At 37.7% G+C, this 25,240-nt stretch overlaps 2 protein-coding genes across 2 annotated transcripts in view; both read left to right on the top strand.

Moving 5' to 3' along the window:
• The window catches only part of exoc3 (exocyst complex component 3), a 19,338-nt gene extending 12,108 nt beyond the window's left edge, over positions 1-7,230 (top strand). Inside the window, exons 12-16 of the mRNA XM_058638492.1 lie at positions 2,294-2,435; positions 3,030-3,152; positions 3,338-3,499; positions 4,308-4,429; positions 6,754-7,230. Of these exons, the coding sequence (XP_058494475.1) occupies positions 2,294-2,435; positions 3,030-3,152; positions 3,338-3,499; positions 4,308-4,429; positions 6,754-6,958 (754 nt within the window). The 3' untranslated portion in view covers positions 6,959-7,230. The remainder of the gene's footprint in view (positions 1-2,293; positions 2,436-3,029; positions 3,153-3,337; positions 3,500-4,307; positions 4,430-6,753) is intronic.
• Positions 7,231-10,886: 3,656 nt separating this feature from the next.
• On the top strand, positions 10,887-23,484 carry LOC131466851 (dnaJ homolog subfamily B member 6-like). Its single transcript, XM_058640397.1, has 8 exons — positions 10,887-11,075; positions 12,617-12,713; positions 15,439-15,548; positions 18,338-18,403; positions 21,363-21,473; positions 21,567-21,710; positions 21,789-22,032; positions 22,467-23,484. Exons 2-8 carry the CDS (start codon positions 12,649-12,651, stop codon positions 22,570-22,572), a joined length of 846 nt encoding a protein of 281 aa, XP_058496380.1. The 5' UTR covers positions 10,887-11,075; positions 12,617-12,648; the 3' UTR covers positions 22,573-23,484.
• The last annotated feature ends 1,756 nt before the right edge of the window (positions 23,485-25,240 follow it).

Genomic DNA, 25,240 nt, shown 5'->3' with positions numbered 1-25,240 from the left:
GATTTAACATTTAGATTTAGATTTAACATTTAGATTAAACATTTAGATTTAACATTTAGATTAAACATTTAGATTTAACATTTAGATTTAGACTTAAGATTTAGATTTAACATTAAGATTTAGATTTAACATTTAGATTTAGATTTAACATTTAGATTTAGATTTAACATTTAGATTTAACATTTAGATTTAACATTAAGATTTAGATTAAACATTTCGATTTAACATTTCGATTTACATTTAACATTTAGATTTAACATTTAGATTAAGATTTATCATTTAGATTTAACATTTAGATTTAGATTTAACATTAAGATTAAGATTTAACATTTAGATTTAACATTTAGATTTAACATTTACATTTAGATTTAACATTTACATTTAGATTGAAGATTTAACATTTAGATTTAGATTTAACATTTAGATTTAGATTTAACATTAAGATTTAGATTTAACATTTAGATTTAGATTTAACATTTAACATTAAGATTTCGATTTAACATTTAGATTTAGATTTAACATTTAGATTTAACATTTAGATTTAACATTTAGATTTAACATTTAGATTTAACATTTAGATTTAGATTTAACATTTAGATTTAGATTGAAGATTTAACATTAAGATTTAGATTTAACATTTACATTTAGATTTAACATTTAGATTTAGATTTAACATTAAGATTTAGATTTAACATTTAGATTTAGATTTAACATTTAACATTAAGATTTCGATTTAACATTTAGATTTAGATTTAACATTTAGATTTAGATTTAACATTTAACATTTAGATTTAGATTTAACATTTAGATTTAACATTTAGATTTAGATTTAACATTTAGATTTAAGATTTAGATTCAACATTAAGATTTAGATTTAACATTTACATTTAGATTTAACATTTAGATTTAGATTGAAGATTTAACATTAAGATTTAGATTTAACATTTACATTTAGATTTAACATTTAGATTTAGATTTAACATTAAGATTTAGATTTAACATTTAGATTTAGATTTAACATTTAACATTAAGATTTCGATTTAACATTTAGATTTAGATTTAACATTTAGATTTAGATTTAACATTTCGATTTAGATTTAACATTTAGATTTAACATTTAGATTTAGATTTAACATTTAGATTTAAGATTTAGATTCAACATTAAGATTTAGATTTAACATTTAGATTTAGATTTAACATTTAGATTTAACATTTAGATTAAACATTTAGATTTAACATTTAGATTAAACATTTAGATTTAACATTTAGATTTAGACTTAAGATTTAGATTTAACATTAAGATTTAGATTTAACATTTAGATTTAGATTTAACATTTAGATTTAGATTTAACATTTAGATTTAACATTAAGATTTAGATTTAACATTTAGATTTAACATTAAGATTTAGATTAAACATTTCGATTTAACATTTCGATTTACATTTAACATTTAGATTTAACATTTAGATTAAGATTTATCATTTAGATTTAACATTTAGATTTAGATTTAACATTAAGATTAAGATTTAACATTTAGATTTAATATTTAGATTTAGATTTAACATTTAGATTTAACATTAAGATTTAGATTTAACATTTAGATTTAACATTTAGATTTAGATTTAACATTAAGATTTTGATTTTGATTTAACATTTAGATTTAACATTTAGATTTACATTTAACATTTAGATTTAGATTTAACATTTACATTTACATTTACATTTAACATTTAGATTTAACATTTAGATTTAGATTTAACATTAAGATTAAGATTTAACATTTAGATTTAATATTTAGATTTAGATTTAACATTTAGATTTAACATTAAGATTTAGATTTAACATTTAGATTTAGATTTAACATTTAGATTTAGATTTAACATTAAGATTTAGATTTTGATTTAACATTTAGATTTAGATTTAACATTTACATTTAACATTTACATTTAACATTTAGATTTAGATTTAACATTTAAGTTTAACATTTACATTTAACATTTAAGTTTAACATTTAGATTTAGCTTTAACATTTAGATTTAGATTTAACATTTCGATTTAACATTAAGATTTCGATTTAACATTAAGATTTAGAAGTATAAGTTAAATATTGGTGTAAATGTGGAAACGGTTAACCTTGAAAAATTCACAACACTTCTTAACATTGTGTGCTAAATGTTGCGACATGGTGATGTTATTTTCAGCAGAGACCGGTGATAAATAAATGTCAAGAAAATCAACAAAAACACAATTGAACCCAGAGTGGGGGTGGGGGCTGATCTTGTGTGTTCCTCAGGGAGTCCATCAACAGTCTGAAGCGGAAATACTCTCAGTCTTCAGAGGCCACTGACAGTGATGCTGCCATTGAAAGGACACTCAACGAGGTGGCCAAGGAGGGATGTCAGTTCCTTTTGGACGAAGTCTTCCTCGACCTTGATGTAAGTGATTTAACCAAATTGTGTTTGCATCTTTCCTCTATTATTTAACATGCAAAGTATAATTTATTGTATCAAATGTATTGCCCATGTAATTGGTATAATAACATGGGCTCTTGGTCCTCATTGATCCACTCAGTGTGTTGGCTTTCACAGTAACAATTCTGTTCACTGTGGCTTAAAATCAGGTTGGGTTTACCGAATCGAATCTACAACAGCGTGTTGTTATGTTTAGTCAACTGGAAACTAAAATGTGTAGTAGTAGTAGTAGTAGTAGTAGTAGTAGTAGGAGTAGTTGACCCATAACTTATAGTTCAACTAACTTTTTTGTGCCTGGACTTTGGTCTGGTAGAGTGAGTTGTTTACCAATTTCACTTATAAGGTGAAAAAAGCAAAAACAACAGTTGCCACCTGGATTTAACAGAGGAAGTGATGGACCCATCCCAGAGGTTGCAGAGTGTGAGCCTTTTTTTTTGGGTGGCAGCTTTTTGTATATATATGTGTGTGTGTGTGTGTGTGTGTGTGTGTGTGTGACTTTTTTATGCTCCGATAATGCCATTCCTAATGATGATGTCATCATGACTTTTCACTGACCAGAATCACCTGAATGAACTGCTGACCAGGAAGTGGCTGACAGGCTCTCATGCTGTGGACACCATCTGTGTGACGGTGGAGGATTACTTCAATGACTTCAAGAAGATCAAGAAACCATTCAATCAGGTCAAAACTGTGTCTCCATGAATTAGTGTGGAAGGTTATTTGTTTGTCTTGAAATAAGGATTGATAAACTGATTGATGTTTATTGAAAAATAACGTATGCAACAAATGTCTAACATTCACAGGTCCATAGTTCTGTCTTGTATACGTCAAATAATATTCTGTTGCGTTGGATGTGGTGTGTGCAGGAGATGACGAGTGAGGCTCTGCGCAGGGTGGTGGTGGAGTACATTAAGGCGGTGATGCAAAAGAGGATCACTTTCAAAAGTGCAGAGGAGAGGAAGGAGGGAGCAGAGAGGATGATCAAAGAGGCCAATCAGTTCATGTTTCTTTTCCGAAAACTGGCTGCTGTAAGTGCACATGGAATGGTTTCAGTCCATCGTCATTTTAATTTTGGCATCCATGTTAACCGATGGGAGTGTTCACTCTGCACTTGGGCAGGGAGCATTAGACCTCCAGTGTTAACCAGGTGTAATGCATTTGTATATCAGTGTAAGAATGTTACATGGCCACTGCAAATTGTTAAAAACTGAAGATCATCACATTGTTTTTTTGGTTGGTTATAAAATGCCAAAACATTCAAAGACCTGTGTACGTGAGCGAGCAGCAAGCACTGCTCCCCTCCTCCTTCACTGAGCTACATGTGTTTGCTCTCACTCATGGTTTCTTGCATTTGTTCCCTGTTAGTTTGGGTAGTTCTTGTTTCTTACCTGAACTAAGGATCTCAGGAGATAATTGAATTCATTATTGATTTGAGATTCTATTAATTTAACAGTAACATGTAAAAACAACTCTATTATAAGTTTTTTTAGTGTTATTTTCCTCTGATTATAATTGTTGAATATGCCCATGAACTCATTCAATTTTAACATGCAACAAACATTACCATCTCATATAATCTCCTATAATCTCCTAGTACGAGGGCAACCTGTGGCACCAATCTTTGAGGTCAGCGCACACCAGCAGTAAACAAACTTGCTTTAACGGCGTTATTATAATGTAAATAATAACGTAAATATAATGAATGTAAAAGCACAGGGCTTTTGGTTAAATATGTCTTTCCATGAGTGGATACTCACGATTGTTCAGACTGATGTTGTAGGAACTCTGTGCTCAGCTAACGTAGACCTGGCTGAAGAGGTGGATTTTTGCTCGCAGGGTGAAGACACAGACCGGCTTTGTGGTGCCATCACTGCCATTGCAGAAGTGTTTAAGCTGACCGACCCCACACTGTTGTTCCTGGAGGTCACCACTCTGGTGTCCAAGTATCCTGACATCAGGTAAACACACAGACACACACTGGTGTGTAACATTTAAGAGTGTTAAAATGATCTGCCATAAGTGTAAAATTCTTTTTTTTGTTTTTTATTATTGTAGCGTTAGAAAAAGCTTTCTGTATACTTAAGGCGTGGGCCTTGGTCTGTGGAGGCTGTGTGTCATGTTCTTATTGCACAGTTTGGGTTTTGAAGCTGTTGAAACTGTTACTTAATTAAGTAAGATGTGATGTAGGTGTCACACCCTAAAGTGGCTGATTTATAGCATTTACATCACAACTGGGAAGTTGTAGCTTGGAGTGATGTCACCGGCGATTTCACCATGTTCCAGTCGAAGTCACGAACGCAAACAAGCCCCCGTTAGCCACTGTTAGTAATACCAGGTCTACATAGTATTTTGCACACACACGGCGTAGCAACGTGTCAAACAAAGACTACAGAAGGGTTATTAATAAGAAAAGTAGTGTTTTATTTTTGTATTTTTTTGTAAATCCTGGTCGACTTTCCCAGCTAACCAATCAGAACAAGTGATGTTGATGACATTTAACAGTAGTGTTTGTTTTAAAAAAAAAAATAATAATAATTGTACAACCATTACAAGACGTGTTGTGCAGCTTCAGTGGGATGTTGTGCGCTTTTGTCTCATATATTTACAATGCGTCCAGTGTGCAAAGACCTTAAGTTACACACAAGTCTGCACAGCAAAGTTAACAGCGTTACATTGCAGGGATTATGTCACATTACATTACACTGCCCGTTGCTAATGCTATTTGTATGGTAATACGACACCTACCCTTCCAGTGACAATGACGCTATCTTTAGCTAGCGCTAAATTCAGATTACGTGCATTTGTTTCCCCCTGGGCTCTTGTAAACTGTCAGATACCTGTGGATTTAAAGTGTGCAGTGAACTCGACAGGTTGGACCTGTTCATTTTGGCATCATCTCAGACGGCCAACATGGCGGCTCATATGGACGAGTCACGTGACTTCTGGAGCGTCCTTTAACCGTTACTAGGACTTCTGTCCCACAGTAAATCAGTTATACACTGTAGTAGGGTAGGGCATGTCCCGATACAACTTTTTCACTTCCGATACAATACCGATATTGCAGCCTTGAGTACCAATATTGATCCGATACGATATCAGCAGGAGTCATTCTATTCAATTCAATTCAATTCAATTCAATTTTATTTGTATAGTGCCAAATCATAACATACATTATCTCAAGGCACTGTACATAGACAACATCAAAGAGAGCAGAGAACCCCAACAGTTCACACAATGAGCGAGCACGAGGCATCAGTGGAGAGAAAAAACTCCCTCTTAACAGGAAGAAATCTCTGACAGAACCAGGCTCAGAAATGGGAAAATGGGGGACAGCGGAGAGGTGGAGGACAGAAAGGGGAGGGGGGAGAAAGGACAAGAGGGAGATGAGGTAGAGACAGAAGAGAGAGAGAGACCAGGAGCAGATACACAACAACTGTATCAAGTTACAAGTTTATACAGTTTTATTGACTTATTTTGTAGTGTGGAATGTTTGATTAGGCTTGATCAAGTGATATTACTTAAACAGAGAACAATAGTCAGCAACAGTAAGTCTGAGAAAAACTGATCCATTTATTATTAACCAATGGGTTACATACATTTTAACCTTCAACATAAGAATATTGGATTTTTTTGCCATGTTAATTTCATAGTCTATGGTTAATTTCATCAGGAGGAAAGTACCAAGTGCTCATGGGGGTGTTTCCAGAGCACCTGTGTTTCACAGGTAACAGCGTGTCTTCAGAAAACACCCCCTTGTTTTCACTATTTTGGATTAGCCCAACCCACACAGGGTGAGTGACTCGTGCCGCAGGTAAATGCAGAGCCCGGGGACCGGCCCAGCAGACGTACTTAGCTCCGTGTGTGGAGCTGTTGAACGTTGACAGGTGGCGCTGGTTTATGAAATAATGTTGTTTTAGCAGCTCGTCTCAGGATGAGCTAGCATGATGCTAATGGCTAACTCGCGCTTTCTGTGCGGCTTCGTAGGCTCTGAAATAGCAGTAGCACACACACGCGCTGTTGTTGTGATCACGTGGGCTCTACATGCATCCAACACGCAGAGCCCACGTGATCACAGCAGGCGCTGCTGGATAGAAGTGCTGGAGCAGAATGGACTGTTGTATCGGAGCACTTATTTCAGAGATTTTAGAGGCACTCAGATTTAATCCGATATGCGTTTTTTTGGCTGATATCGGACCGATATCAATATCGGATCGGGACATCCCTAGCGGTCAGTGATAAGCTCACAGAACAAGGTCATGCGTGTTTGTTTTATTGTCCACAGGGAGGAGCACATCCAGGCACTGCTGGCTGTGCGTGGGGACGCCAGCCGGGAGATGCGCCAAATGATCATCGGAACCTTCAGTGAAAACAAGGCGTCTTACTGTGGGGCCACTCAGCCCATCTTCAAAGACATCACAGTGCCTACCATCACTATGACGACCATGACTACCATGACCTCTATGGCAACTGCAAAGCTGCTCAAATAAAACCAGCCACCATGACAACACCCATGTCCACTGTCACCACCTTCAGACACAATTAACATAAGTAAAGCTGTTATCGAGACATTCCTCCGCCTAATTAAATCTGATGTAGAAACCAACAAAGAAGAAGAAGGGAATGGCACATAAGACAATGGTGTGAAGGGGTCTACTGCAGACCCCTCATCATTACATCACTCATTATTTCACAACTGGTTTATTTTCACCCCGATCACATGTAACTTCAAATGAAAAATAAAATAGAAGTTGTAAAAGCATTTGATACTTTTCAAAGCGTCTCGGAGTGGTTCCCTGCTGCAACTTCTGTCTACTTTCTCTTTTCTATCTTACACAGCACATAAAAAGAGTAGTAAGGAGATTATAATGCATTATAATCTAACTGAATTGTAATTATTTTACATGGCTAAATATTATTGTCCTTTTGTCAAGCCATACAGATGACAGTGAGGAGAAAGTGCAGACATGGTGAATGATGTGTAATAAAGATGGAGTGGCCAGTGTGGCAAACTGTTTTCATTCCAGAAGACGGCAGTAAAGGCAACATCCTGGATGCAAGCTGCCAATTAAACCCTATAGATGAAGAAGAATGATGAACACTGTAAGAGCTTACATTACATGTCATTTAGCAGACACTTTTATCCAAAGCGACTTACAATGGAATGGAGTACAATCAGCCAGGGGTGGAGTCGAAATTGCGACCATGATGTCTTTCGCACACAGGGTACACGTCTTAACCACTGAGCCACTCCACCCCCACTGAGATCACAGTGGACATATTCTACTCTTGGATATTAACACTCTTTAATCACTTTTCACTTCATTTAAAGGCGACATAGAATGCTTGTATCACACATATATGTTAGTTATGGAGGTCTACTTACATATATTAACTTGTTTTCATGGTTAAAATCCTCCTAATCGCTGCAAACGAGCCGATCAAAATATCTCCTCACTGACGCTCTTGTCAGCCGCGCTGTTTCAGACCAAAACCACACCCCCAGAACGTGGACTGTGTTGTGATTGGCCAGCCAACGAGAGCTTTCCTACTGTCCTGTGATTGGCCAGGTACCTGGAAGGGACGTAATAGATAGGCCAGCTCTCAGATACACAGCTCCCCCTCTGGCACGGTGGATGCTCTGCATCTCAGCAGCTACAACGAGAGTAGTTCTTCTTCTTCTGCGGTTGAATGGACGCAACCGGATGTACCCGGACTAGTGCCGCACCGGGAGGCGATACGGTGGTGAGAGGAGTGGTGAGGATTTCTGATGACGACATCAAATTACGGAAGTGCCGATCCGCTTCGCAGAGCCCAGGAAAACAATACAACACTATTTTCTCAGCAGTGGCTGAACTGTTGTTCTGAAACTTTAGGGTTTCATAAACGAGGTCATGACGCAGATACACACACACAAACGCAGCGTTAATTGGAGCTTCCGGTCTATGTGGCCTTTAAGGATATTTTGAACATTTGGTTCAAATGTCTGTTTCTGGCAACATCTGGAAATGTTCTCTAGATGAAATTTATTTCTATTGCTTTAATTCTTTCCATCCCTTCTTCTGTCGTTGCATCTTTCTTTCCATTTATTTGTTTCTTTCTTTCCTCCATTCCTTCTTTAATTTCTGTCCTTTCAGTCACCTCTTTTGTTCATTCTTTCCTTCTTTCATCCCTGCTTTTTTCCTTCTCTTCCGTCCTTTATTGGTTTCATTGTTACTGTCCCTTCTCTCTGTATTTTTATTTTTCAGTCCCCACTTTTTCTTCTTTCCCTCTTCCCTTCTTTCTGTCCCTTCTCCTTCTTTCCTCCAGTTCCTTTCTTTCTTTCTCTCAGAACCTGGAGGTGTTTGGGAGCCACTGGAGAGAGGAGTTTGAGCCACACGCGGCAGGCCACTGACTTAGGTTGCATCTCCACTACAAAAAAGTACCTACTTAACGTGGGCGGAGTCATCACTGCACGGCTGAAACTGCGGTGACTTCGTTTTATACGCGACACACACACACACACACACGAGTGACTAGTGACTTTACACCACACTTTTTTAGTTGTTGGAGATTAACCCACGTTTTTAGGATTGTTAAGTCGTTTTAATTTATCTACAATTCGGCACTGTTCGGCTTGATTTCTGTCCACACGTCTCCGGAGTACAGCCTCCTACTCCACAGACTACCGCGGCAGCGGTCTGTGGCTCGCGATCAGCGGCGCTGTCCCTAAATACACCACTCCACTTTAAAAGACTCCTGTTTGCTGGAGGGGCGCCATTGAAAATTTGTTTTCAATGAAAACAAATTTTCATTGTTTTAAATTTTTAAAACAATGAAAATAAAAATGATTTTCTATTCCCAGTCGCCCTCATTTGTGTGTTCTCTCTTGAAAATAATAAATATTAACAAATGAATAAACAATAATGTTCCTAAAATGTGGTGCTGCTGAATCACATGACGGGTGACCTCAGGGTCAGAGCAGGGATCAGAGGTCAGGTCACAGACAGGTGAAGCTTTTGTTATTAACGACATGAAAAGGCCGTCCAAGCCCTCGGGAGCGCCCCAACACACACGGGGGGGCACCGGAGAGCAATCCTGCTAGGGCACAAAATTAGGTAGAGCCGGCCCTGATCTACAGTTCAGCGCTGTTCGGCTTGATTTGTGTGTGGGGGTCTCTTCCTGTGACGGGACTCAGCTGCCAGCAGTCTGACCAATCATAGCATAGTACCTACTTTTAAGCACGCTTGGAACCTCACCAGAGCAGGTACTGAAAATACCTGGTACGAGGTACTAGGCTAGTGGAAATGCTACTTAAACCGGGCTGTGGCGAATAGAGCCGGTGGAAATGCGCCATTATATGCATTGCCTGCTTGCCCTAAGGCTATAAAGGCCAAACTTGAAGAAGCCTCAGTGAGAGTGAGGAAACTGCTTGAGGCTGCTTCTCTCCCCTTTGTTTTACAGCACTGATCTTTGCACCACATGTTTGGTTCCCTTCCACTTACTGATTCACACCACACTCATGTTACTTCATATTCTTCTTTATTGCTATTGTTAATCCATACCATTTAATAAATATTATTTATTATTATTGATTTGCAATGTTTTTTGGGTCTTTTTTTATCTCTGTCCTCCATGTGTATACCTCCACAGTAGTCTAGTTCTCTCTACAGGGTGGGAATTTCAACATGCAGCATTTCTTGATGTATATTTGTAAAGGGAAATCTTGCACCCTTTTTTATTGAAAATAATGTCATTTTGATAAAAAAAAAAGAATATTACTAATATAATACAATAATTATTACTTGTTTAAACTAAACATGTAATAATTCAAATTATTGTTATTATGTTAGTAATATTCCTATTAGAAAAGTATACAAATATCTCATGTTGCCATTCTGTATGCTGAGTTTTAGTAGCCCATATATTGATTTAACATACCTTGTGCTTGTGTATATTCATTGCATCTATCTGTTCCGTTTAATGTTATTTAAAGCCCATGGTTATAATTATTCATAGGTATGCAGTGTCATAATGACTACATCTCTGTACAGGGTGTGGATCTCAACATGCTGCATTTCTTGATGTATATCTGTAAAGGGAATTATTGTACCTATTTTAGAACACTATTCTATTCCATTATTCTATTTTTTTAGAATATAACATGATTATTCATAAGTATCTCTGACGTTTCTATTTATAACAAACCAAACCATTTGAAAATAGTGAGAAAATTCAGTATAAAAATTGACTTAAAAAAGTATTATATATAAGTATAAGTAATACATATATATATATATTATATATCATATATTTATGTATCGATACATATTTTCATATGAGTAAAACAAAAAACAATGTAGAAATACAATGCCAACTCCAAACGGTAGGAGGCAGCATTGCACTTACTTGTGCCTAGTCTGCCGGAAACTACAGCCAGAAGAGAAAAAAGGGTGGAGAGAAGCAGGTCAGTAGAGCGTAAGCCAAGAACCCGAGCTGCCGCTGATTAAGATGTTGCTATTGCTGTTGACCATGGGTAAACCTACGTAGCTTATGCCGCTTCCTCAGTAACATACTGTCTTTGTCCTACATTTGTGCTCACACCACGGACAGCTCCACTCGAAGTCGGTAAGTGCTTGCTAGCGCAGCTAATGTGGCTAATGATGGTTATTGTTTACCGCTAAGCTAATGCTCTAAGCAGCTTGTGTTGGGCTCTAATGCGCGCAGAAGAGCAGCTAACCACAGTGACAAAAGCCCCGCAGTGATAATGTTTACTCCAATGTGAACGACAGGCCACACTTAGACTCTCGGTTAGGTTGTATAGCAACGACGAGTTACATTCTGGCTTCTTACGTCCTCGAGGTTTACATTGATAAAGAAGCAAGCGGCTGACTGTGAGCACTGTGCCCCCATGGTCAAAGTACTGGTCGGTGTACAGGTGAATCAGTTTCATCGTTAGCATGAAGCTAACGATGAAAGTGGCACAAAGCAGTGACAGAAAAGCAAGACACAATTCGGATGTTTTACAGCAGTGTTGAGTCGCGATGGGATTGACACAGGTTAAAAAAATAGAGTCTAGGGCTGCAATGATTAATCGAATATTCTCATCACAAAATGAATTATCATCAATCACCAATCATTGATTTAATGAAAATAATCTCTAAGATGTTGAGCTTCTCAAATGTGAACATTTTCTGGATTGTTTGCTCCATACGACAGATAAATGATTAAAACAGAATAATTTTGGTTTGTGGACCAAACAAGACATTGATTTGTGTGCTCTGACATTTTATGAAGCAAACAACTTAACGATTAATCGTGTCAACTAATTGACATATCGTTTATATAATATAATAATATATATATACTGTATATAAACCACACTTTTATTTATCCAAGTCAATAAATATAATATAATTCTTCACTAAGCATGGCCAAAAATGCAAATTATAAAGCAGCATCAATTTACTGAGTCGTGTTGTATGGGAGAAGAATATTTGTTACAGTTTGAGCATGAAGGTTTTGAAATGGCTGGTTATGGTTTGGTAGTAATGCATCAGCACAAAAATCAGTATCGGTACTCAAGGTGGTATTGAGCCATCCAAAATATTGTTGCGTGTTGCATAAAAAAGCACTCACAATAAATTGGTCATGTCGAATTTCCATCTAATCATGAATGTGGGAAATCATTACTATTTCTCCTGAGTAACCTAAAAATGTTGTTTAGCTCACTAGAATATAGTTTAGTGATTTAAGTGCCACACAGGGTAGCCTACATCTTTCCAATCATATCAGGACCTCATGATCTAAACATTAATTTGTCTATTTGATCTATTCGTTAGCCACGTTATCGGTGCAGTGAAGATCTTGGTTTATCTCTTTACACCATCATAAAATATGCAGATGCACAATTTTATAGGTATTATATCAGTATCAGAGGACGTTTAAAATGTTTGTCGGATATCAGCAAATATGACTAATGACTTAGCTGCTACACCCTTGACTTCTATGCTTGCATCATCTCCAGTCATTTTAGTTTAATATTTATTACTTATTATAATAATAATAATGATAATAATAATAATAATGAAGAAAATGTATATCTACATCTGCTGTGACATGCAAAATAGTATGTTAATTGCTCTCTCTCTGTTTTCATATTCATTAAGCTCGTTGAAGTTTCTCCCTTCATCCACTCATCATGGTGGACTACTATCAGGTGTTAGGTGTGAGAAGAGAGGCATCTGCAGATGACTTAAAGAAAGCGTAAGTCGTTTGTTTTTCTTCTCTGCTGTGAAGTTCTCAAACTGTTAACAACAGCAATCAAAAACAGTTTGAATCAGTGAGTTCAAATATGTTTTTATTTTATTTGTGTGATTTTGGTATTTGAAATAGGGCTGTAATGGACAAAACAACTATTTCAGTAGTCGTGGATGTTATTCAATATTTAAAATAAATAGTTGCAGCCTTATTATAGTATTCATGCAACAATGGTGTACTGTAGGGCTGCAACAATGAATCAATTAGTTGATTACTAAATTGCTTGGCAACTATTCTGATAATCGATTCATTGGTTTGAGTATTTTTTAATAATTAAAACAAGTTCTCAGATTGAATGTTTTAGCAGCTTGAATGTTTTTTTCTGGGTTATTTGCTCCATATAACAAATAAATCAAAGTACTTCATTTTGGTTTGTGGACAAGACAAAACATTCGAGAATATCTTCATTTTCTGTACATACTGCTGGATGCCAAGTTTTCAGTGAGAGCAAGCCTCAGTGTTTTGACTATGAGCGGTACCTCATGCAGCCATACTTCCCTTTTAACTGGCTATAAAGCTGCACAAATCAGCATTTCCTCTGAGTCTATACTGTGGATATGATGAGTACTTAAATAATGAATAGGTCCTTTAGAATACTTGAATTGTCATTCCTTTTTTTATTAATGAGCTCTAATTAACCGTATTGAAACTGAAGGAATTATTGTTTCATGTCAGATTATTTGCATTTAAAGTATTATGTTACCAAGACCCCAGACTTTTAATACTAAGCCAGCCTGAGTCACTTCACATCCAGATTCCTGATTCCTGTCTCCTCTGTTCTTATTATTGCTCCCCACCTGTCTACGCAGGTTAACAAACATAATAATTATATCAATGTTACAGCCTAGCTATTTTTCTGGGACAGTGTGACATTATTGACCTTAAATCACAGCTAATTGAATTGGAGTTGAGTTGAAACTGAAGAAAGCTGAACTTGATATTTCATCATTATTGCCTGGATGTGTGAGTAACAACTTCTGTAGTTTAATTCCTGCAGCTGTCTTATTCATTGACAAAACATGTGGTGTTTTGAGACACCAGAGTCCCACTCCTGTGTGTGATAAATACTGTGTTCCTATCTGCTTCATAATAAAAAACACCATGTGGCCCATTTGTTTGTTGCAGCAGCAGGGAAGTTTAGCATTAGCAGCAACTTAATACACATGAGGTGTATATCATGTGAGAGAGTAATCATGGAGCATCAGCTGCTCTGTGTCCTTTTTCTTTTGACAAGTTACATGAAAAAGCAAGAAACTAAAACAAACAAGGGGATAAAGAATAAAACTTGTTTGCTGTCAATATTTTTCATACTCATGTTGCCACAGATGTGGATATACATTTTCTTCACTGAGCAAAATAAATGAACGTAAAAAATAACAATTGTAGAGGGTGCCATCATAGAAGTCAAGGAGGTAGCAGCTTAATTAGCCTAGTGTTGTAGTCATTAGTAGGGATGGGCATAATTAATTGACTATTGATTAATTGACAATTAAGAATTTTGTCGATAATGTTCATCTTGTGCAAAACTTCCAGTCACTAATTTGAAAGACTGATAACAAGACACAGAGTCAACACGCAAACATAGGCAAGGCAACAATGATTCAGCTGGAGTTTCGCCACTGTATAAAATACACTGTATAAAAGTCCCATCCTAACATCCAGGCACCTACCCTTCAAAACCCGTGGCAAGGTGTCCGACTCATACGATGTCATTTGGTAGCTGTAACCAATACCAGTAGAATTACACATTCTCGATAAACAGATCAGTACTACAGTCACAAAAAAGCAACATCACAATGATGAACCCCTACTGAAACATAATCCTCTTTATTTAAAACCGTTGAACATTATAAAAGTTAAGTACATAAACAGAACATAATAGAAAGTGTAATATGTTGTTCAATAAAAACTTACCCAGGTTCTTGGCTACATTTGAAGTATCCCCCTCCCTTAGTTACCGCCCCCTGCCATCCATCTCAAGAATGTGGTACATCTAGGTTGGGAAATAAATGTTTTTTTTATTTTTAATTGAATTTCCTCTTTCAAGGTATACAGGGCAACATTTCTACCGTAACAAACAAGCTGTCATAATTATTTTACTTTGATATTGACTCGAGATATGATCAATGATCGCTCTATTGTTTTCACAACGTAAGCATTTCTCTTACTCTGGCTGTTTCGTCAGCCTCTGATCTGGGACAAGTTCACTGTTAACTCAGCTCGTCATGCACGCTTGGAAGTGGTTCTCATCAATGCAGAGCTCTCGAAGTAAACGATGAAACTCGCCTACTTGTGTCGGTACAATATTATAGGTGAATGTTTTTGTTGTATATTTAAAGTTGTGCTTTAATTTGCTTGTATTTTGCTTTTGAGGGAGGGAAAAGAAAGTTAGTTAGAAAATTAAGTGTGAGAAAATCTTGTTTGTAAGCCATATCGCCAAGCTCTAAGTACATCCATACAATACTCTTACTTCCTGGCTTTTCAGCTAGTCTGACAGAGCTGTTACTGGAGCTACACTCCATCCTTCATCTGTAAATATTTACCATCACGTTTTCAGAATTTTTGCATCAAACACTAACAGAACCGTTGATTCTGGTGATATCCCTGTAGTATTGTGACCGCTAAATAAACTTAAGCATGGAATCCTTTGTTTTTGTGTGTGTGTGCGCAGGTACAGAAAGTTGGCACTGAGGTGGCACCCTGATAAAAACCCAGAGAACAAGGATGAGGCTGAGAAGAAGTTCAAGGAGCTGTCCGAGGCTTATGAAGTCCTGTCAGACGGTCTGTATGAATAGTGTCTATACACAACTGTAAACAAACAGGACACAGCAGAGTTAATATATTGAAGCTAATGCCGCTTTTCCACTACATGGTCCTGGCCGGACTTGACTCGCCTTGCCACGTTTTTTTGCTTTTCCATTAGCGGTAGTACCTGGTACTTTTTTAGTACCTGCTCCAGCAAACTGAGCTGATGGTATGTGTAACGCCGTCAGACTGCCGTCCACTGATTGATCAGACGGCATCACCAAGGAGGAATCAAGAATCAAACCGAACAATGACGACTTTAGGATACCTCTTACATGAAATCCAGTTTACAGTACAGAACAGTACAAGTTATTTTGTACAGTCGTCCAAGGTTCAGTCAGACTGTTTCATCTCTTATAAGTTTTCATTATAAGCTGTTGTTCACTTGGCGACACACGTTTTCTCCATTTCTGTTGTGCATTTACCAGGATAAGTAACATCTGGTTTGGCGTTTGTCCAGGTATGACGTCTGTGCAACGGACAAAGTCAGGATGAACTTAGTAGCATAATTTAAGACCCACTTTCTCACATTTCCTGGATATCTTAATTCTACTTCCTTGCAGCAGGCCCCTGTTCCTCTTCAGTGACCCTGCTGGTTGTTACTAGGACTGGGTATAACTGCTGAGTTCCTGATTCCATTCAGTATTCAGTTATTTGATCTGATAAATATTTCAGTTTCCATACCAATTTTGCTTGTTTCCCCAAAGCATAAAAACATTATTTCTTTTGTATTTTTTATACAACAATAGTTTAACAAGTCTGATAATTCACAGCAGATCATTTTGAACATGAAATATTAGAACAAACGCAGATTTGACCAGGTCAAAGTAAGGTCAAATAAACCTGATTAAGCTTCATAACTATTCTCTTTAGTCCACAAAATAATAATAATACAATTATATGAAGAAACACCTGAAATTATTTGGATAACAAGCTTTTAAAAGATATTTAATTAAATCATAATTATAGCTCCGTTGTTCTTGCGTTAATAAAGTTTTACAAAAAAAAGCCACTGGCACATAAAGACTTCAGAAATGAGGAGTGGATGTGGAAATTGGGACACGGCCACAACACGGCGCTGTTTGACACATTTTGACAACATCTCTCTAGGGCTGTAATCAACCAAAGAGCTCAGCTTCGTGGCTGAGACAAAAATACATCGCTGCCGTTGTTGCGGGCGAGTGCTCCTGCAGTTATAAAACTAATCAATGATTATTAGACTAAAACATTGAAATATGCCACTTCTGATATGATCATGTACTCAAAACGAACGGAGCAACATAAACGCAGACAAGTTTTATATGATATATTATATGATATGATACTGTTTTTATATGATATGTTTGTAGTCGAGCTGTGATATGAAAACTATTGCTGGCAAACTTTGCATTTGACCGTTTTATCACCATCTATTTTTGTAAAATGCTGCCACACTGCCGATGTCTTTGACATGGATGTTAGAGGACGACTGACTGTAGCTCAACATTAAATAGTCGTTCTGTAGTCTTTCTGTCTGCTGTGGCTAATCCAAAATACTGAAAACATCCCCATTAGCACTTGGCACATTCCTCCAGATTAAATCCATAGACTGTATGAAATTAACACGGCAAAAAGTCGAATTTGAGTCGAACTAGAAAGTATCACGGGTGAGGCTATCCCAGAAGTCTTTGTGCATCAGCTTCTTTTTTATACTGTAAACATTTATTACAACAACACAAGCCTGAGCTTGGTGGAGCCTGGATAATTGTAAACCACACACAAATGCAAAATTAATAAATAATTAAAATGAACTAGATATATAGATATATATGTTTAAATATATATGTTTAAAGCTTTGGTATCATTTAAGATTAACAGGGACTTAATTTTAGCTCATGCTTCATATGATTCATATATCAGGCTTTATTTCTAAGAAACTTGAGTTTTTTTGGATTAAAGAGAAGACTTAAGAATCTTAACCAGGTTTATTTGACCTGGTCAAACCTTTGTTTGTTGGTTCTAATACCTCATGTCTAAAATGATCTGCTGTGTATAATTAATAATTATAAAGTTGACTTACATATATAATATTGTATTGTGGGGCAGCCCGTAGCCAAGTGGAAAGGGAACTTGGCTTGTAACTGGAGGGTTGCCGGTTCAAGTCCCCACCAGGTCAGAAGGGCTGGGGTACCCCTGAGCAAGATTTAGATTTATTGTTTAAATTATAAATCTGTGAAGAGATAAGTTCACACGTGTTCATCACAGTCCAGGTTGGTAACATTTAAGGGAAATAATTGTTGTTTGTCTCTCAGTCTGAGATGCATCATACACAAGTGTCTGCATTTATGCATCTCTAGTTTCTCTCTAGTACAAAACTAATTAACACAAAAAAGGAACTAGCTAAAACAAAAACATGCTACAGCTGTGTTGAAAAATGAAATATATTTTAGTATAAATGTAGATAAATGTAAATGTATCAGATTTTTAGGATGTTTTTGCTCATTAAGGGTAAAACCAACAGTCAGGCTTCAAGGGGCAGGAAAGTAATGTGATTCCCTACTTCAACCTGTGGAGAGCGGCATTTAACTACTCAGTGAACAGCCTGTCAGAAGAGGAGAAGATGAATGGGAATTAGACCGTCTCATCTCTGTGTCTGACTTCCACGCCCGTTACTTGGAGGATGCAGCCTTGACTATTGAGACACGACTCATAATAGTTAACCAGAAACAGGAAAATGGTGTCAGATTGTCGCAGTTGCTCAAAGTTGTTTGTCTTTTCTCTTGCAGCCAACAAGAGGAGCATATATGATCGATATGGCAAAGAGGGACTGACTGGGAATAATGGAGGAAGAGGTGATTGGCAACCGTTTTTTTTTTTATGTGTTTGTTTTTGTTTGACTCGAGAAGAATCTACAGTATGTATCAAACATGACATTGAGCTGAATAATAGCTCTCGTCCACTAAACTCCAGCACATATGCTTTGTTGAAGAACTTCATGTTATTTCTTAAGGAAGAATCAGAAGACGGTAATGCGTGTGCACATGTTGGTTATCCACCTACCTGCACCAATCATTAGGGTTGGATACTATTAACATTTTACCGTTGTATTTGGGACTCTCATACTTTTTTTTTTTCTCGTACAGGACAGGAGGAGCTGGAAGGATAAATAGCTCTTCCTTCATATCACTTTGTAGCGTTTTAGTATAATTATAAACAGTAGCGTACCGTGGGGTTTCAGTCAGGGCCTTCAGTAAAAAAAACAAAAAAAAAAACGTTTGAAACAGTTGATCTGCAACAACCATAGCGCACACCACACCACTGCGCATCTATAGGCTACTGCATCATTACCACCACATCTTCCGTTATGTCACTCAGCAACCGCAATTTCACAAGCCACCATATGACACAAAAACAAGCTTCCACATAAGCATAGGCATCAGCTACGCGGGGAACACGTCCCCGGCACTATTTATGATAAACAGTTTTATCCTCACCACTTCTAATTTCTTTTTTATAAATTTATCATTAACACTTGAACTACCGGAAATGATGTACCTCCTCGGTGTAGGTAGTGGTGCTCTGGTGATCATTATTGATCCGTGATCCGTTCGGATATCTTCGGTTCGGCACACACGTGATCTGTGGATTGATTTATGAAAAAAAAAACCACGCCATGACCACGCACACAGCGTGGTCATGGCGAGCGGAGGAACGGAGGAGCTTGAACGCCCCGCATCATTTAAATTCCCTGTATGGGAGCATTTTGGCTTCCCCGTCAAATATAATGACGAAGGAAAGAGGTTACTGGATAAAACCGTGAGTTTTTTGATCCGTTGCACCCCTAGGTGTAGGTCTTCCTCTTGAAATTATTTCCTTCTTTTCTCCAAACGATCGCCGTGAAAAGTGCACATGAAGGAGATCAGAAACATGATGGATCGGTGGTGTTAATGCAGTGGCCATAGCTTACTTCAAAACCCACCAAAGGTTCAAACGTCGTTGATGACAACAGCGGGGGCTAGCGCCAGACACATCGCTGGGCCTGGGGCGTTCTGTCACTATGCATCAAATTTTGATTGGCTGACAACACACGTCAGTCAAAGTTATAACCAAATAGGAAATGGCAGCTTCAACGAAAGGCCAGCAATACTACTAGAGCAGGTCCACGGAGCTATGATGCGTTTAATGACATACGGAAAATCCAGCTCAGCTTCACAAAAAATATCCATATTCTTTCTGGAAATATAATCATAACATACTGAAAAAGTAATTGAATTCACACGTTCAGACACACATTAATTTGATTATTAAAAAAAAATAAAATAATGATAATTAAAATACTTTTTTGATATGTCAGGCTCTGCTGGCCCTGACAGCCCACCACTGATTAAAAATGGTAATCCTTCCTTTACACTGTTATTTTTGGTTTTGTGCAGCCAGTCCAGCTCCTGTCCGATCCAGTGTTGTTTTTGCCAGCCATTCTAGATTTAGTCTTAGTTTTAGTCTTTTGGACTAAAACGCTTATTAGTTTTAGTCACATTTTAGTCATTTCTATATGTGATAGTTTTAGTCACGTTTTAGTCATTTCTATATGTGATAGTTTTAGTCACGTTTTAGTCATTTCTATATGCGATAGTTTTAGTCACGTTTTAGTCATTTCCATATGTGATAGTTTTAGTCACGTTTTAGTAATTTCTATGTGATAGTTTTAGTAATTTCTATATGTGATAGTTTTAGTCACGTTTTAGTCATTTCTATATATGATAGTTTTAGTCACGTTTTAGTAATTTCTATATGTGATAGTTTTAGTCGATGAAAACTAGTCAGTTTTAGTTTAAAAAAAAAAAAAAAAAGATGTAGTCTTTTAACAAATCCATTTACGTCAATAAGTGTTGGAGATTACTGTTGGGCAGAAAGCTTTAATCTCCATATTTCAACTTTTCAACAGTTTTTTTCATGAATTGATGCCGACCTCATCATACAACAGTGTCACACATAAACAGAATTTCCTCCACCGGTGGTGCGCTGCGACCGACTCTAGATCGGCTTGGAAGGGCTTGGGGCGAAGGTGGTTTACAGCGAACCCCTGCCCAGACCTCGCCGCTTCCCGGGGCCTCAGACGTGCACTCACTGCGTCTTCTCCCGCCCACTTGCCCCCGGCGCGACTGTCGATCGGAGCAGACTGTCCTCAGTGCGCCCCGACCGCGTCGCGTCAGCAGGGCGAGGAGCATAAATCATCTTGAAACACGGACCAAGTCATTTTTAGGTTTAGATTCACAGATTACTCACACAATAAGCAGAAATGTCGTGCACTCTGAACGTCTGACAAACCACACACTGACATTTACGTCCATTTTTGTCTCACACACGTCTCGTCATGTTTCCATCGTCAAACATGAGATGTTCAACTCGTCACCGTCTCGTTATCGGCATGAAAAAAGGGGTCCACTGGTCTGATCAGCTGGTGAAACTGGGATGTCAGATGGTTCTGTTTGTGATTTTGAACTTCATGAATTGTAGTAGCTTTGTGATCGTCTTACTTTGAGAATAAGTCAGACCCCTCCCATGACTCTCATGTGGAAGATAACGTGGTAGAAGATGGATGGATAGACGGACTTTGTGTGTGTTTGCATGAGATGCACTGATGAGATTCAAGAGGTTGCCTGAATGCATCTTGTTAGCTGTTCACACTGTGAACCCTGCATTATGTTGACTAGCTCTCATTAGAGATGGGATTTCCAGCTCTTTGAAGGCAGCCGGATCTTGTCGAGTCGTTCTTTTACCATTTTTGTTTCTTGACCTTTGATCTTTCAGGAGGCCACTTTCACAACAGAGACCATTTCCATGAACACTTCACATTCCGCAACCCAGAAGATGTGTTTAGGGAATTCTTCGGTGGCAGGGACCCATTTGCAGACTTTTTTGGTCAGTTTAACCCTTTTTTCATTTCTTTATAAGTCTTGCATAAATCTGTTTGATCTGTTTTTGGTGTGAACCCTAACCTTTCTGCTTTCTTAGGTGCAGATCCTTTCAGTGAAGATCCGTTTTTCAACAGTGGTCGGCAACACCAAAGCCGTGCCAGTCGCAGTCGTGCAGGAACATTTTTTGGAGGCTTTGTTGGTTTTCCTCCCTTCGGTGCTGGATTCTCACCTTTTGAGCCAGGTATAAAATACACCAGTTCATAAAGATGAAGAACAAAAAAAAATGTGTTTAAATGACAATCTGTCCTGTTCATCTAAGGCTTTGGCTCCTTTGGCTCCATGGCTCAGATGGGTCACGTGGGTCACATGGGTCATATGGGTCATATGGGTCACATGACAACAATGGGCAGTCTGGGAGGTGGAGGCTTCACCTCTTTCTCCTCCACCTCTTTTGGGGGGGGGGGAGGAGGAGGTGATGGAGGAGGAGGAGGAGGCGTGGGCAACTTCCGCTCAGTGTCCAGCTCCACCAAGATCGTCAACGGCAGAAAGATCACGACTAAAAGGTGAGAGTCGTCGCACACAGAAGCAGATGTGGCTCGATAATTGCATGCAATGCACACAAAAATGAGTTCATGAATGAAAACCTGTGTTTTCCTGAACCATGTGTGTTTTTTCCTTAATGCGAAGTGGTGTTCTTTGTTTTTGGTGTATTTCTGTACAGACCTGGCACATCATACTCATGTGCACATCGTACTCATTGTGTAGGAAATGTCTGCATGCGTGTGTGTGTTTTTTAAATTAATATTAAATATATGTGAATACAGTAAATGCCTCAGTATCAGTGTATAACAGGAAAATCCATATATCCCAGTATGGAGGATGTTATCTTGTCTCTTCTGTCATCACTTGTTTTCTCGGTAGAGGAAACAATTAAACGTGTGTGTAACCACTACACTGTGTTTTCAACCTTCACACCCTCTCTCCTCTCCACCTGCAGGATTGTGGAGAATGGTCAGGAGCGTGTAGAGGTGGAGGAGGACGGGCAGCTGAGGTCACTCACCGTCAACGGCAAGGAGCAACTGCTGCGACTGAAACACAAGTAAAGAGAGGTAAAGAGCGACCTCTGCTGGAGGAGTGTTACCTCAGCACAAGCGTACCAATAAACTTGAGTTCTTTGAACCAGAGGGGAAAAAAACAACAAAAACAAGGCAATGTATTAATAGTGTTCTACTATTGTTTGGATGTATATATTTAGGTTGCGTTGTGTTTGCCCTCATGTCCTCGCCCTGCTGACTCTCATGTGTGACTCAGATCAGAGGATTTGCAGACTTTCTATGCATTTTGTTAATGCATTTCTGAATTTGAGCTGTTGTGATATTTTGGCTCAGGGTGGTGTTATTATTTCAGTGTTTGGGACCACACTATTGTTCTGTTGTACTGTATGTGAGCAGCCCCTTCCACGACACTCCACACACACTCCACTCTTTCTGTGTGTGTACACTAAAACATGAATATATAACACAAATGAAATGTTCAATTTGTTTTTTTCCAAAAATATATAAACTGGTACATCTCCCCCTTCTGTTCACTGCTTTGTCTAACTTCTTCATAGTAATAATTCTTCTTTTCTTTTTTCTTTTTTTAAATTAAGACATACTTAATGCTGTTAGGATGAGTTATGCAATTTTATATGTTCTAATATCATTGTTTGTTTTTTTTTAATTGCACATGTACACTTGTTGATGTTGAGTCTTAATGTTAAAGCTGCATTATGATGCATAAATGATGGAAGGCATTCTATAAATGGTATATGAATATAGAAGGAGATTTGTGTACCTTGTTAGCCAATAAATTTGGGTTTCATCCTGTTTTCAGGATGCTGAAGTTACTGCTCTCTCTATCTCACAACATATATATGTTTGGACCTTTCATCTCTCCTCTTTAAATAAGTCATTGTCATTATTTCTAAAGCGTTTGTCTCGTCTTGATGTCCAATTAAAATGCTTTACACTACAGCTCCAGCATTCACACAACAATACAGTGTTTTCTTTTATCACACCTCAAAGTTTAGTGAAAACTTTGAGTTAGTTAACCCTGAGTTAGGGCTGGGCGATATCTTGATATTTTAAATATATTTTGATATATTTCTAAATGAGATATAACATGGAACAATATCGCTTGTATCGATATAGTTCATTTTGCGTTAAAATGACAATACACGGACCGAAAGTCTGCAGCTATTTCTCCTCTCCCTGCGTCCCTACAGACACACACACACACACCGGGGCGTCGGATGTGGGTGTTTTAAAACCCACAATTTTTCTGGTGAGACATGACACCGGCTTTGAGTGTGACCAGCTGATGATTGACTGTTCTGCCTTAAGTCCCGCCTCTCTTGGTGTGTTAGATTTATGGTTCAGCTTGTGCTGAGGAGGCAGGTTCCATCTGGTTCATAGTTCACACACTTACAGAGTTTTGACTTATTTTCCATTACGGTCAGTCACTTTTGGACATATGGAAGCCCGAAGTTGTCAGTATTGATAATAAAATATAAGACATTATTTGATTATCATATCAACAAGCTGTGTTAAATATCTATGTGGAATAATAAGAAAATTGTTCAAACCCAATTAAGCATTCATTTTCACAGATAAAATTTTTATTTTATTAGTCATGTTTGTTCCAATTTTATTAAGTCCGTTTTTATTTCTGTTAAAATTGTAACAGTATTGTATTTTTGAATTAATTACTGTATATTATTGACATGCAGGAAAGACATTTGTTTAATTTTGTGGCTTAAACTTATAATGGATTGTTTGTTTATTTTTTTAAAGGGTTTGCCTCTGGAAAACATTTGATCTAATATGCTATAATGCTTTGGGGGAAACATCTCATGTCCTCATTCATACAGTCGCTATCAAAACACGTATCAGAGCGCATTCACCTGCCAAATTAATGACATTTACGTCTTTCAAAACATCGAAATCCCAATCAGATGTTACTTCCAGTTTACAAACTCTACCGCGGCTTTCTGGGGGGCTCGCAGGGTTGCGGGATGGACGCTTGCACGTGCCTCAGAGCGAGGACTCGTGGTGTATTTCCACCGGCTCCACTTGCCTCGGCACGACAGTTTAGGTTGCATCTCCACTACAAAAAAGTACATACTTAACACATCCAAGTCAGCACTTATCACCGCATATCGAATCCAACCTCCACTCGGTGTCTCGTCAGGTTACAGCTGAATAAATATCAAATCAAATGTAACATATGGTAGGACTTAGTGTTGTAGTACTCGAGATCGGTCTTGGTCTCGAGACCACTTTTTGAAGGCCTCGGAATCGACTGCATTTTTACTCGGTCTTGTCTCCGTCTCGGACAAAGCGGACTCTGGATTTTATTTCAAGACCGGTCAAGACCACAACTGTGGGGATAGCAATAAATTGCTTTTTCATTTTTGGATTAACTTGTTAATATCATTACTGTGATTTTGCATAAATCGTATTGCTTCAGGTACAACCAATAACTTGACTCATTTATCATTTGAAATTTTTGTCACCATAACGGCTGTCACCCCTCCCACCGCCTTTCACACGTCCCCCACAAAAGTGCATGTGAGTGACAGGAGAAGAGGCCGTGAGAAAATGTCAGCTAACTCATCTATAATAAAATTTGGTTACCTGAACCACAAAGACTTTTTGTGCATAAATACCTCCAAAAGAAAACACAGCGCAACGTGTAAATTCTGCAAAGCGACGCTAATGGAGGAGTATG

Source organism: Solea solea, chromosome 1 (genome assembly GCF_958295425.1).
Source record: "Solea solea chromosome 1, fSolSol10.1, whole genome shotgun sequence".
Taxonomy (NCBI): domain Eukaryota; kingdom Metazoa; phylum Chordata; class Actinopteri; order Pleuronectiformes; family Soleidae; genus Solea; species Solea solea.
Note: the sequence above shows the minus strand (reverse complement) of the source record. Positions and strands in the feature narration are given on the sequence as shown.